At 49.9% G+C, this 14703-nt stretch overlaps 1 protein-coding gene across 1 annotated transcript in view; it reads left to right on the plus strand.

Moving 5' to 3' along the window:
* Positions 1–14703, plus strand: part of MED24 (mediator complex subunit 24) — a 69290-nt gene that overhangs the window by 15888 nt on the left and 38699 nt on the right. Inside the window, exons 8-16 of the mRNA XM_066587977.1 lie at positions 1484–1634; positions 2044–2157; positions 3490–3537; positions 3631–3713; positions 10644–10730; positions 10821–10926; positions 13884–14026; positions 14118–14155; positions 14261–14343. Coding sequence (XP_066444074.1) covers positions 1484–1634; positions 2044–2157; positions 3490–3537; positions 3631–3713; positions 10644–10730; positions 10821–10926; positions 13884–14026; positions 14118–14155; positions 14261–14343 — 853 coding nt within the window. The remainder of the gene's footprint in view (positions 1–1483; positions 1635–2043; positions 2158–3489; positions 3538–3630; positions 3714–10643; positions 10731–10820; positions 10927–13883; positions 14027–14117; positions 14156–14260; positions 14344–14703) is intronic.

Genomic DNA, 14703 nt, shown 5'->3' on the forward strand with positions numbered 1-14703 from the left:
AGCTTAATAATAATGAACTGCATTCTGACATCCAGCTTCAGTTCAGTGTCTGTAGATCGTCTCCCATCCAAACTCCATGTCCCACAACAGTTTCCCTGGGGTTAAATTGATCTGCGGTTTCTTTCTTTTCCAATGGAGATTAGCCAGGGGGGATCTGAAGTCTGGTTAATGTTGGTATGACGCAATCCACAGGCGTGTTAAATGTATGCAGAGGGGGAAAAGCCTGGCTTGTTTGTATGTATGTTGTGACATTGTGCATGTGGCTCTTGTTGGCGATCGCTGCTGTTTACACATCACTGTATATTTGTATAGAGGATGTCTGCAGATATGTTTAGATTTAGTGAGATGCTCTAAAGGAGTCAATGCAGTTAGTGGCCGCCCGGGCTGGTTGCACCCTCATCCATATGGCCTTAAAGAGCAACCATTTCTATATACCGGTATATATGGAAGCGTTGTTGGGAAGTACTGACCTCTCAGAGGTAACTTTAAATTTACCTTATCTACACTATCCTACCACAAGTAATTAAATACTAGTTTTGATTCATACTCGGTGTCTATTTCCATATGTTAATACTTAGTGGGGCTTTTTTGGCCCTGATGATATTGGATACTCTGTATGGCATACTTTCTACTAACGTCTGATACATTTCAAGTGGTATTTCCCTCCATTCATCCTGCAAACGCCTAATGAATTCTCCAAAGAAAATGGACGCTGTTCATTTTTACTGACCCGCTGGTCCAGTTCATTCCAAAGATGTTCAGTAGGGGTTCAGTTTGGGACTCTTTGCAGCCGGTCCAATCGTGGAACATCCATGTCCTCAAACCAATATAAAACCGTGCAATGTCTTGTTGGAAGTATTGCTGACCATTCCCAGAGTATTGTCACATTGTCGGCAGCACATTATTGTCTAAAGTGCCCAGGTATACCTACATGGTCATCATTCTTGTCACTACAACCAACAGGCCGAAACCATGCCATGTAGAACATCCCCAGACCATAATAGAATCTTCACCGTACTCAACTGTTGGCACAACATACTCAGGCAAAAGGTGTTTCCCGATGTCCTCCACACCCCGATACATCCATCTGATTTGAAGATGGAGTAGTATAATTCATTACTTCATTCTTCCATAACTCAACTGTCCAATGATGACACTCCTTAGAGAATTGTAGACAGGCCGATGTATTTTCTTTGAAAGAACTTGCCAGACATTTGCAGGATGAATGGAGGGAAATACCAGCCGAACTGCATCAGCGTCAGTAGAAAGTATGCCGCAGAGAGTATTCAATGTCATTAGGGCCAAAGGAGCCCAACTAGGTATTAACATGGAAATAAATACTACTTCTGATTCTTGCTCGGGTCCAATTTACTTTCGGCTGGATGATGTATGGTGTAGAAGCAGATACCGTTTACCAGGATCTAGCACCATGTTAGCCCACCACTCTTTCGTGTTTTTAAGGTTACTGTGTTTTTCTCTGCAGCATCCCATCTATGCTTTGCGCACATTCTGACCAGTTGCACCGCACTGGGTTCCCGACGGTCCACGCCGTGGTTATGCTAGAAGGCACAATGAATCTGACAGGAGAAGCACAGCCATTTGTGGAACAGCTGAACACAGTGAAGAGGATGCAGGTGAGAGTCGGTGCAGATCCGCCATCAGGGGACTAAGCGTCACAGAGCGCCAATCTGTTTCTCTCATCAGAGGTCTCCATTGGTCGCTCTCTATCTCATGTGAAACTAATGTCCATAGCATACATTGGCTAGAAAGCCACAGACCGGAGACCACTGTCCTACATCAAAGTTTCTTGACTCCAGTCCTCAAGCACATGATTTGAGGAAGACCTGTGGCAATGTCTGAGGCACTGACAATAATTACATCACCTGTGCAGTGCTAGTCCTGAAATCATGACCTGTTGAGGACTGGAGCTGAGAAACACTAATCTATGTTGTCTGTAATTACTATTCGCTTTCATCATGGAACAATGTGTTTTTCTTCTGGTGGGTGGATTGTCTGGTCATCACCTTGTCTTCCTGTCCGCAGCGGATCCCTTCTCACCTCTTCCTCTTAGAAGTCTGGAAAGCTTGTATTGTGGGGTTAATAGAGTCCCCTGCCGGGACGGATGAGTTGAAGTGGACTGCATTTACCTTCCTTAAGGTATGTTCTGGTACAATGATAAACGCCCCCCTGCTGCCTCATAGTGCGCCATCATCGGCCATTAGACATTGTTACGTATTGGCACTGAAGAGTCTCTTCTTCAGCCACAGTGTCAGCCCCATACTCACCCACCAATGGAGAGAGCATGGCGCAATGGCTGTCCTTCACTTGAAAGGTGATGTAGTATTCATTTTCTGTCCTTCCCTATGTGGAAATTGTCGCATCAATCTGCACTGAAAGTCTGAGAATTTAATTCTGCATCTCAGGAAAAATGGACGCGCCTTCCATGCATCAGTCCAGCCCTGATACCGGCTCTCAGTCTTACCTCTTATTTCCATATAGAGTTTGCCATAGCAGCCTCTGATGCATTAGATGCCATACTTAGTGGGTACAGAGAAAATTGGGTATTAACGCGACCTTTTAGTTTCAGGACATAGTTTTGTCCTGGATCAGAGGGGCCAGTTATATTACCTGCTGATGCCCCTGTGATCTGCCGGTTTTGGGTCCCATTTTTAGATATGCTATTTTCAGGCTACCTAAACCTCACAGTGCATTGGTAGTATTAGACTACCAATGCATGATTCCTGCTCTTTAATTGGGCATTGCTGCTCATGTGATCAGTGTTGGCCAACTAGAGAAAGTATGCATTAGGTAGCTAGAAAGTTGCATTGTTCATCTTCAACTGCTGAAAACGGAATCCCAATCCAGTGCGTTGGAGGGACGTTAGCAGAGAAGAACAGCAGCCTCCTACCCCTCCCTCCAAGGAACGTTTAAGGAGCCACTGTGGTGAAACCACATCTTTCTATCCCAGCTCTTTTCTGTCTGCCCGTCATATTCTGGAGGTCTCCTCTGTGTCTTACAGTCACTTCCATGAAGTAGGCTCCTTTCTGATACTTAGCAGACACCTTCTTGAGGTTGAAATTTTTTACTTCCAGTTTCATGTCAATCATGCATGCAACCTATGCCGCATTAGCTGAGGCTATACCATTCATTTTTACCTTCTGCAGAGGACCGTTTAATTATCATTACCTTCTGTATTTTTCTAAATATGCTGCAAACCATGCGTATACAGTCATGAGGATGAGCTGTGATCTCCTCTATTATATCTGTGTGACAGAAGCTTTGTGATTATCATCAGTGACTGTGATAGGAGTGCCCAGGTCCTCCTCAACACAGTTTCTGTGGGAGGTATCATGTGATAGCATCACACAGACTGAGAATTTGACATGAATGAATGAATCCATAACCTCACCGGAGTGCGGAGTGGCCCTTTAAGCCTAATGTCTGCAGATTATGCTGGTAATATCACTCACAATGTATCTTCTTGCTCAGATTCCACAAGTGCTATCCAAATTAAAGAAATTTTGGCAAGCAGATCAGGTAAGAGATTAATCAAAGAGTGATCTATAGTGTGCCATTCAGACATTATTACATGGGCTGTACTCAGTGCTCTCCCCATCCCATCTCCTGTAGGATTTTAATGAGGATATGAACACTGCTTTCGAGTATCTGCTCAAACTTACCCCATTATTGGATAAAGCTGACCAGAGATGCAAGTAAGTTGTTTGTTGTACTTTAAAGGGCTTGATGTAAGTTTTGCATTTCTTCCCTATCCACAGGATAGGAGATAAGTGGGGGTCTGACCTCTGGCACCCGCACCAATCTCTAGAATGGGATAACGGGGAGATCTGAATCATCTGAATGAAGCAGTCACTGATTATGTGCGCTGCTACTCCATTCATCTCTATGGGACTGAGATGGCCAATGGAACAGCTGCCAACATGGACAATAAAGACCGGGTGAAATGTGACCCCTGTTTCTCGTCCGTATCATTGGGGGCCACAGCCTAGACCATGGGATATAGCCACTGCCCTAGGAAGCGACACTAAGCAAAAAAAGTGTTAGCTCCTCCCCGCTGGCTATATCCCCCCTACAGGCACTCAGCTAATTAGTCTTTAGCTTAGTGTCTGCTAGGAGGCAGACGTAGGAAAAGCTATTCGCGGGAATCCGGGGAGTCGGGGCTTTTCCCTGGCTTTACTGGCCTCCCGGGGGAGACGCAGGCAGGGGGTGTCTCCACCACTACTGCGGCGTCTCACCCAGAGAAGAAAAAGGGGCCCGACCATGCAATGCGCATCCGAGTCGGTTACCCGCCAGCCATAGGGCTCCCCCTCCCTGGAGTAGCGCACTGTCTGACGGTGACGCGTAGGGGGCAGCACTGCTGGAGCTGTCGACGTGTGGACAGGCTGTGGCCCCCAGAACAACACCAGAAAATAATCACTCGGGACTCCCTCCTCGCAGCGGCGGCAGCGGCAACAAGACGCAGGTTACCTGGGCATCACAACTCTCGGGCGGCAGAGAAGCAGCAGCGGCGGCAGTTTCTCCCTTGGCAGGGATAGAAGCGGAGCGGGGCAGGGCAGGGCAGGACGCCGGGGCGCCGGCCGGCAAGCCACTTCCGGGCGCGGCGCTCCGGGGGGCGGAGCGCCGTCGTCACGGCCGGAAGACGTCACTTCCGGGTCACGGGGACGCTTCCCGGCCAGGCCACGCCCCCTCCGAGCGCGGCAAGCTTAAAAAGGGCAGCCAGGAAAAAGAATGGCCGCTCTCTGCAGCACAGCGTGTCAGCTTGCCTACACGCACGCCGGAGCCTGGCACTGTGCAGCTCCCCGAGCCCGCAGCAGCAGCCCTCCTGAGCAGCAGCCCTCCTGAGCAGCAGCCCGCCTGAGCAGCAGCCCGCCTGAGGGGCAGCAGCGCTTCTGAGCAGCAGCCGTCCAGCCATCCGGCTCTGCAGTGTCCCTCTGCTGTGGAGAAGCATCCGGACAGCAGCAGCACCTCCTGTCTCGGGCACCAGCAGCAGTGACAACGCCGCAGCAAGTCCCTGCCACAACGCCTGCCGGGTCACCAACGCTACGAGGTCGTGTGTGTGTACCCGCGTCGACTCCCGACAACATTCAAACGTCAGGACCAGAGGCTCCAGCTGGACCGGGGGAACCGCACAAACAGCTGCCAGACCGGGTAAGCCTTGCCCAAGGCGGCACTTTGCGGTGTTCTCCCCTCGCCCTCCCCTCCCCCCCCTGCAGGCATTCCTGTAAACGGTACCCACCAGTTGCAAATTGTGTTGTGTTACCATGTCTGACCCCAGATCAGAGGGTTCCAGCCCGGCCAAGGGGAGGGTGAAGCACTACGCTTGCTCTACATGCAGCGTTAAATTTGCGTACGGTCAAACCGACCCCCGCTGTGCGGGATGCACCACGGCACGCGCTCCCCCAGGGACTCCGGTGCCCCCCGCCGCCCCTGTGGAGCCAGGGCCCGAGCCCCAATGGGCAAGGTCCCTGGCTGCTGCCGTTTCCGGCCTGGCCTCATCCTCTGCGGCAATTTTACGCCGGTTAGAGCTTAGCTCCGACGCGTCCTCCTCGGAATACGCACAAGGGAGGACACGCAAGAAGAGGAGGTCCCGCAGTAGCGAGGACTCCCCCCGGAGGTCACGGCGCACCAGGAGGTCAGGTAGGTCCCCCAGGTCCAGGCGGTCCGGGGACTCTCGCGGCTCCCACGGCTCCAGAGAATCTGTGCATACGTATCATAGATCACGGCACTCGTCGCGATCCCGATATTCTACAAGACAGGCCCGGGCTCACCATGAGTCCCCACGAGCGTCGTGCTCTCGGGCATCCCATGACACGACACAAACGGCAGGTGAGGGCAGTGGGTCGGAAGACTACGACTGCTCTGATGCCTCGTCAATGTCTGAACTAGACGAAGAGCAAGTGTCACGCCTAGCCAGCCTAATGGACAGCCTGGTGATATCCGTAAGGGAAACCCTCCAGGTTACGGAAGAAACAGTAGAAACGGCCCCGTCCACGGTGTCGTTTAGACGACAGAGGAAATCACGACAGGTCTTTCCGGACCACCCGGATTTCTCGGAAGCCCTTAACAAGGAGTGGCAGAACCCGGATAAAAAATTCAGGCAACCCGGGAAGACTTGGGAAATTACTTACCTGTTCCCAGGGGGCTTGAAAAAGAGTTGGGCGGTACCTCCAGTAGTCGACCCACCCGTGTCACGACTAGCTAAGAGCACAGCATTGCCAACAGCCGAAGTAGCGACGCTAGCGAACCCGCAAGACAGGAAGCTGGACACCTTGGCAAAAACAGTGTTTCAAGCCACAGGCACAGCCTTGCAACCGATATTTGCAGCTGCATGGGTCAGTAAGGCGTCCACAGCCTGGGCCAAACAATTACGGAAAGACATCATAGCAGGCGCTCCACCAAGCGAGTTGCTCGAGCTGACAGATAATATCATACAGGCAAATAAGTTTGTATGCACAGCTCAGCTTGACGCAGCCAAATTTGTGGCCCGGGCGTCCGCCGCATCGGTAGCGACAAGGAGAACACTCTGGCTGAAGAGCTGGTCAGCGGATACAGCGTCCAAAATAGCGCTAACGAAATTGCCGTTTGAAGGAGACAGACTATTCGGCCCCAAACTGGATGTCATGATAAAGGACGCCACAGGCGGCAAGAGCACGTCACTACCGCAAATGGCGGCAAGGAAGGAGAAGGCCCCATTAAGAAAGAAGCCGTTCTTTAGGCCCTTTCGGCGCTTTCCATCCCGCCCAGGGGCGGGGCAGTGGTCCCACTCTACGAGAACCCCTGCAGAGTCAAAGAGGGGCCCCTCATTTAAAACAAAACAGCCGTGGCGACCACGACCCGGAACATCGAAAATGGCGGGACCAAAAAACGTGGCATGAGGCACTGCCCCCACCCAGTGTCACCAGGGTGGGGGGCAGACTCTCCCAATTTTGGGAGACATGGGGGAGGCGCGTGAACGACAAGTGGGTACAGGAGATTGTGACATCCGGGTACTCAATCGAATTCACAACCCTCCCACGGAATTTTTTCTGCAAGTCCAGAGTGCCGTCCTCTCCGGAAGGGGTAGCCAACTTACAACAAGCAGTACAGAACCTACTAGCACAAGGGGTTGTGAAACCAGTGCCAGGAGCCCAGGAGAGGCAGGGGTTCTACTCGAACCTTTTCCTAGTACCCAAAAAGGATGGCAGAGTGAGACCGGTCCTGGACTTAAGGAGATTGAATCGATTCGTCAGGACAAAACATTTCCGGATGGAGTCAGTCAAGTCCGTGATAACATCCATGCAGCCGGGGGAATTTCTGTCCTCGATAGATATCAAGGACGCCTACCTTCATATCCCAATCCGGGAAACACATCAGAAATTCCTCCGCTTCGAAACACAGGGAAGGCACTTTCAGTTTACGGCGCTGCCATTCGGCCTGTCTACGTCACCAAGAGTTTTCACGAAGGTACTAGCGGCAGTGATGGCGCTAGTTCATGCGGAAGGTATAGAAGCTATTCCATACCTAGACGACATACTAATAAAAGCACCATCGTTGGACGACAACGTCAGGAGCCTGAACGTCACGATAAAAACCCTACAAGAATTCGGCTGGATAGTGAACCACGAAAAGTCATGCCTAAAACCAACACAACGTTTGCAATTTCTGGGCATGATATTCGACACCAGCCTCCACCGGATCCGGCTACCTCAAGCAAAGGCACACAAGCTCCGGCAGGGCGTCCGGTCCCTAAGGCAGGGGAAACCACTGACCATCAGATACTGCATGGCTATCCTGGGCCAGATGGTGGCAGCATTCGAGGCAATCCCTTTCGCTCAGTTCCGATCAAGGATGTTACAACACCTGATACTGTCACGCTGGGATGGGTCCCGGCTGACCCTGGAACGGCAGATCCAGATAACCCCTCAGGTCCGGGGGTCACTGAAATGGTGGCTGAGACCTGGCAGACTGCAGGCAGGGCGACCGTTGGGCCCCAGGCAATGGACAGTAGTGACGACGGACGCCAGCCTTTCGGGTTGGGGCGGAACACTGAGGGACCAATCGGTTCAGGGAGAGTGGTCACAAAGAGAGGCAAGGCTTCACATAAACATTCTAGAACTGCGAGCTATCTACCGGACGCTCCAACACTTCGGGCCCAGTCTCAAGAGAAAAAGCGTACGCATTCAGACGGACAACACCACAGCGGTGGCCTATATCAACCGGCAAGGTGGGACACGGAGCTCGTCGGTAATGAGCGAGGTGGCAGCCATACTGACATGGGCAGAGAGGCATCTAAGCTCAATATCCGCGGTGTACATCCCCGGAGTAGAAAACTGGATGGCGGATTACCTAAGCCGGGAAAGGATAGATCCCGGTGAATGGGGCCTGCATCCAGAAATTTTTCAGACGATATGCCGGAAATGGGGCACACCAGATGTGGACCTCATGGCGTCACGGTTGAACTGCAAGATACACCCATTTGTGTCCCGAGCCCGGGACCCACAGGCAGCGGCAACCGATGCCCTGACAATTCCGTGGAGGGAGTACAAACTCCTATACGTATTCCCGCCAATCCCGCTCATACCGAGGATCCTGGGAAAAATCAAGCAGGAAGGGCGACCGGCGATATTGGTAGCACCAAATTGGCCAAGAAGGAGCTGGTACGCGGCCATCATGGAGATGCTGTACGACACACCGTGGCACCTTCCGGAGCGAAGAGACCTGCTATCCCAGGGGCCTTTTGTTCACCCGGATTCCAGGTCTCTACATTTGACGGCCTGGCCGTTGAGACCGAGGTATTGAGAAGGAAGGGTTATGCGGAGAATGTCATCCAGACAATGATACGAGCCAGGAAAGCAGCCTCATCAGCAATCTACTATAGAGTCTGGAAGCGCTTCTTCATCTGGTGCGAGGAGAGGCGTTTACAACCAATGCAATTTTCGGTGTCCAGGATTCTTGCATTCCTACAATCAGGCCTTGAAGTAGGATTAAGGGTAGGGTTGCTGAGGGGCCAGGTATCAGCACTAACGGTACTGTTCCAAAGACCAATTGCAAACAGGATGGCAGTACGGACTTTCCTGCAAGGAGTTGCCCATACAACACCCCCGTTTAAGCCTCCGGTCCAAACTTGGGAGCTCAATCTCGTGTTAGACACTATTACGGACCAGCCGTTTGAGCCGCTCAAGGAAATCCCGATGCGGTTACTAACCTGGAAGGTGGCATTCCTCGTCGCCATCACATCGATCCGAAGGGTCTCGGAACTAGCGGCACTGTCTATACAAACACCATATATGGCCTTTCACCAGGACAAAGTGGTACTAAGACCATCACCCGAGTTTTTACCAAAAGTAGTCTCTCAGTTTCATATTAATGAGGAAATCGTTTTGCCCTCCTTTTGTCCAAATCCAGTACACAAAAAGGAAAAACTACTACACCACCTGGACGTAGTAAGGGCGCTGAGAACCTATGTGAAGAGAACAAGGGATTTCCGCAAGACCAACTCCCTCTTCGTTATTCCGGAGGGGACTCGAAGGGGCCTAGCAGCTTCAAAAGTCACCCTATCAAAATGGATAAGGTCCCTGATAACGGAAGCATATCGAGCCTCGGGACGCTCGCCACCATTTCGGGTTACGGCCCACTCCACACGGGCGGTGGGGGCCTCCTGGGCAGTCCGTCATGGAGCCTCAGCCCTCCAGGTGTGCAAGGCAGCCACCTGGACGTCCGTGCATACATTTTCGAAATTTTATAGAGTCCATATAGCCGCATCATCCGATGCCGCTCTTGGACGGAAAATCCTGCAGGCGGCAGTCGTTTGACCGCACGTGCAGTGCCCACCCAGTATATGTTTTTTTCGGGACTGCTTGTGAACGTCCCATGGTCTAGGCTGTGGCCCCCAATGATACGGACGAGAAACAGATATTTTTGGTATAACTTACCGTAAAATTTCTTTCTCGTCACGTTCATTGGGGGCCACAGCACCCACCCCTTATTATTTAGGCGGTTGCCGGAACTCTCTGTTCTTCGGTCATTTTTTTGGTGGCAAAGAATTACACCAGATTTATGTTTGGTATGTATATAACACAATATGTATAAATGTACTCCCACTGGCTACCTACTGCTTGCAGACAGACTAATTAGCTGAGTGCCTGCAGGGGGGGATATAGCCAGCGGGGAGGAGCTAACACTTTTTTTTGCTTAGTGTCGCCTCCTAGGGCAGTGGCTATATCCCATGGTCTAGGCTGTGGCCCCCAATGAACGTGACGAGAAAGAAATTTTACGGTAAGTTATACCAAAAATATCTGTTTCTGTGATCAGAATGAGAGGGTAGCAGCTGGACCCCCTATCCTGTGCATATGGAATAAGTGTAAAAGCTGGCACAAGCCCTTCGAAGTTATTTTTTAGCTTGCATTTTAAGATTTTTTTTTCATGTTGCAACAACTAATGGGGATCATTGAAATCTATAAAATCTTATTTTTTTCATATTTTATTTCTTAAAAATTGTCATTCTCCACATTGCATTATCCATAATCATATGTCCCCATCGTAAGAAGCCTATTAATTCATCCTTTTGTTGAGATTTTCTTAGTAAAGTCACTTTTTTGGGTAAGTAGATCACCATTAATCCGCCTTTCTTACCTCTGTCTCCTCAGCTGTGACTGTGTCAGTCTGTTACTCCAAGAATGTAACAAGCTCGGTCTGCTCTCCGATCATCACTTGGATCACCTTGTGGCTAAAAGGTAACGTCTCTCAAGTCATCGTTATTCATGTAACTTCGTGTAACTTTTTAGTATGATGATCAAGTCACATCGATTGTTCCTCCTCCTCAGAGCTGCAGACCGAGAACAGGCTCCCCGCTCATCTGAAAACTCTGCCATTCAGCCCAACCCTGGCCTGATTCTGCGTGCAGAACCCACGGTGACCAATATCCTCAAGGTGAGACAACCAAAACGGATCCATGGGATCTGCAGGTGTCAAGATAAATATGTGTGAGCGATCCTCAACCGAACAGTCCTTGGTGGTCTTCGAAAGAACAGTAGCAAAAGGAGGATGATCCAGCACAATGTATTATAAAACGGCCTTTATTGAAAGCTGTATAAAAACGTCATGGTATCAGCATACATACAACCATACAGGAGGAGACCAGCAGGAGGATGGAAGTTCAGGTGGAAGTGTTTGGGGCTTCACCCTCTGATTCATGACCATCAAACTACTAACGACGACCTGTCCGTCCGTCCGTGCGTGCGTGAGGGAGTTTGTGAGCAACTTACATGCTGCACCCATGATCACATGATGGTGGTGTCATCAAAGGTCCTTCATCCCCAGTGAGAGAGTTACATGCTCCGCCCCTGATTACATGACAGTGACTTCATCACAGGTCCTGTAAGTACACGGCTGCTATCTGGCTAGGTGTTCGTTAGTATTCCATAACTGAAGCTGCAGAGGGTTTGTAGTCTGGCCCAAAATCTGCACAAGGATGCAGGACCTGTGATGTCACCATAATGTGATCAGTGGCAGAGAGTGAAAGTCATTCACTCGGGATGAGCGACATGCAGTCATGTGATCAGGGGCGGAGCATGACGGTGACGTCATCACAGGTCCTTCATTTCCAGTGATGTGCTGCTTTTGATCCCTGTTGTATGTAGCAGAGCCGTGTGGCACATTGCACCACCAGAAACACTGGTACTATAATTTCCTAATAATTACTAGTCTTTTCAACAAAGGATGGATGTCTCGTCTTGCATTGTGCTGGATTAGCCCCTTTTTTTGCTAGTGTTTCTTCTGCCGCTCCATGGCTCAACTACTCCTTGTTGGTTCTAGTGTATTCTTCGAAAGACCACTTGCAGCTACAGTCTCTGGCTGGTTTTGGTCCTGCAAGAGATTGCCGCGAGTGTTCACTCGCTGTCCGGTCGCACGTATGTATGTGTGTTCAGTGGACTCGGCAAACAATGAGTGTGCATTGACAAGTTGTCAAAATTGCAAATACACGCCTGTCAGAGAACCTCATACCTCCTAAGGGGGGCTTTTAAACGAAACGATTTCATTCACACGAGCAAACTATCTCCGTTTGCTCAGGCGGTCAGTTTAGACACAGCATTTTTTTGTTTTTTTACAGGGTCGTTCAGTTCGCTGCACCAGTGAATGAGAACGACGGAGTGATCGGTGTTTAACTGTTTCCAATCCACTCTCTGACCTCTGAAGACATTATGATTTAAGGCTGTACAGCTCCGATGTTGGAAGACATTAGTCAGGATTCTCTTACTGTATATTGCCAGCCTCTCTGCTGTCGGAGCCTATCCAACGTGTCACCTCATGCAGTACTGGCTTTAGCCAGCAGATAGCGCTATTGTATAACAGCAGAAAAAGAGTAAGCCTCCTAGGAAAACCAAGATACAAATTGGATTGGAAAGGGTTAATCCAAATAATTAGTAAATGAGCCAACGACTATTTTTATGCATGCATGAAATGAACGATAGGCAACTGAATTATCGTTTAATCATTCTGTGTAAAAGGGTCTAAACTAGTCGAGAAAAAGAATACTTCGGCTGTGTAAATGCTCCCAGCAATTCCTTCAGCAATCACATGATTGAACAAGTGAACTCGATTACTCCTAAATAGAGATGAGCGAACGTACTCGGATAGGCACTACTCGTCCGAGTAATGTGCCTTATCCGAGTACCGCTGTACTCGTGCTCAAAGATTCGGGGCGCTCCGCTGCTGACAGGTGAGTCGCAGCGGGGAGCGGGGCAGAGCGGGCGGGAGAGAGGGAGAGAAAGATCTTACCTCCGTTCCTCCCCGCTCTCCCCTGCAGCTCCCTGCTCCACAGCGCGTCCCGAATCTTTGAGCACGAGTACAGCGGTACTCGGATAAAGCACATTACTCGGACGAGTAGTGCCTATCCGAGTACGTTCGCTCATCTCTACTCCTAAACAATAGCCATTGATACAGTTTAGGGACTATTTTGAGTGGCTTTAGAGATGACCCGTGTAAAGACACCTTTATCCCCTATCCACAGTTTAGGCAATAAGTGATCGGTGCCGTGCCAACGTACTTCACTTCCCTCCTGTCCGTACCCCACCCAGCCCGCACGCTCCACTCTGCTAACACACTTAGACTAAACACCCCTCTAATACGAACATTGCATGCTCACCTCCAGGACTTCTTTAGAGCGGCACTGATCCTCTGGAACGCTCTACCCAAAAACATCTGGACAAACCCTGACGCGCAGAACTTCAGACTTGCCCTAAGGACGCACCTCTTCAAAGAAGCATAGCAAACCTCCTGATCTAGTCCCCCCCCCCCCAATCTTCTCCTCCCTATGGCTTTCCACCTTTGCTTATTATGTACACTTCCTGCCCCATATCCCCTATACTACTTACCCCCCCTCCCCTTCTGTCCAAAAAACTGTATATCACGTTATCGGCTCATTGCTGTGTCCGCCCCCCCCCCCCCCCCCCCTTGCTCCACCGCCTGTCCCTGTATCTTCTGTATCACCCCACCCCCCTTGTTTCCAAATAATTGAACATCACATGTAACCTTTGTGATTTCTGTAATTTTTCGTATAGTTTGTGTTCCCTGTCTGCCTCGAAAGCGCTGCGGAATAAGTTGGCGCTATACAAATAAAGATTGTTATTACTGTCTGTGGGACCCTCTTGGATCATAATAATGGGGTCCCAAGTATGAATGGAGTGGAGGTCGAGCATGCTGCTGCCACGCCATTCATTTCTACAGGACTGCTGGAAATTGCCAAGTTCTGCACTTGGCTTCTCTTTGGCAGTCCCATGTAGATAACTAGCGCAGCAGCGGACATTTGCAAACGCTGCGCCATCCATACAAGGGGATAGTGGACTTCCATTCCTGTGATTGGTCACTTAGTGCTTTCTCTATTACAGACCATGGATGCCGATCATTCAAAGTCTCCTGAAGGTCTTCTGGGAGTCTTGGGACATATGTTGACCGGGAAGAGTCTGGATCTCCTATTGGCTGCAGCAGCCGCCACCGGCAAACTGAAGTCTTTTGCTCGTAAATTCATCCAGTGAGTGATAATGATATGTGGAGGGGAACACATGGCGTCTGTGATGTGCTCTCAGCCTGACCGGTACATAATGTGTTTACTGTTCCTCCAGCCTGAACGAATTTACCCGACATATCGGTGCTGAAAGCTGTAAGTCTCTGATGTTAGTTATTGATTTTAGCTCTACGCAGTCAATATTTTCAACTTGGATTGCATTAAAAGGGGACGCCAATATGTATTTTTGCTTCTTTACAGCAAAGACCGCCTCTACCCGTGCCCTCCTGTTCGATATCTCCTTTCTAATGCTTTCTCATGTGGCGCAGACGTACGGCTCAGAGGTAACCATCCACTTCTCTGCAGTCTGATGGCATTACGTGGTTAAGATGTTGCTGCTAATGACTGTGGACTTGGCATGGGGTTATGAAACTTAATTTTATATGATGTCCACCAGAGGGAGCCATTGATCCATAGTTTTCTGCTGTTGGTAAGAGTGAGCAATGAACCTGCAGACAAATTGAATATTGTTCTCTGCATGCACGGATTTAGCAAGTCATAAAATACCTGAGTTCTCACAATCTATAGCCTTATATGTACATTTGATGTAAAACTCCACCAGAAATATTTGCCTAAAGAGTTTTCTAGGCTTTTACTATTGCCCTATCCTCAGTATAGGTGAGCAATAGTTGTTCCGTGAGAAT

The sequence above is a fragment of the Eleutherodactylus coqui genome, chromosome 13 (genome assembly GCF_035609145.1).
Source record: "Eleutherodactylus coqui strain aEleCoq1 chromosome 13, aEleCoq1.hap1, whole genome shotgun sequence".
Lineage (NCBI taxonomy): Eukaryota > Metazoa > Chordata > Amphibia > Anura > Eleutherodactylidae > Eleutherodactylus > Eleutherodactylus coqui.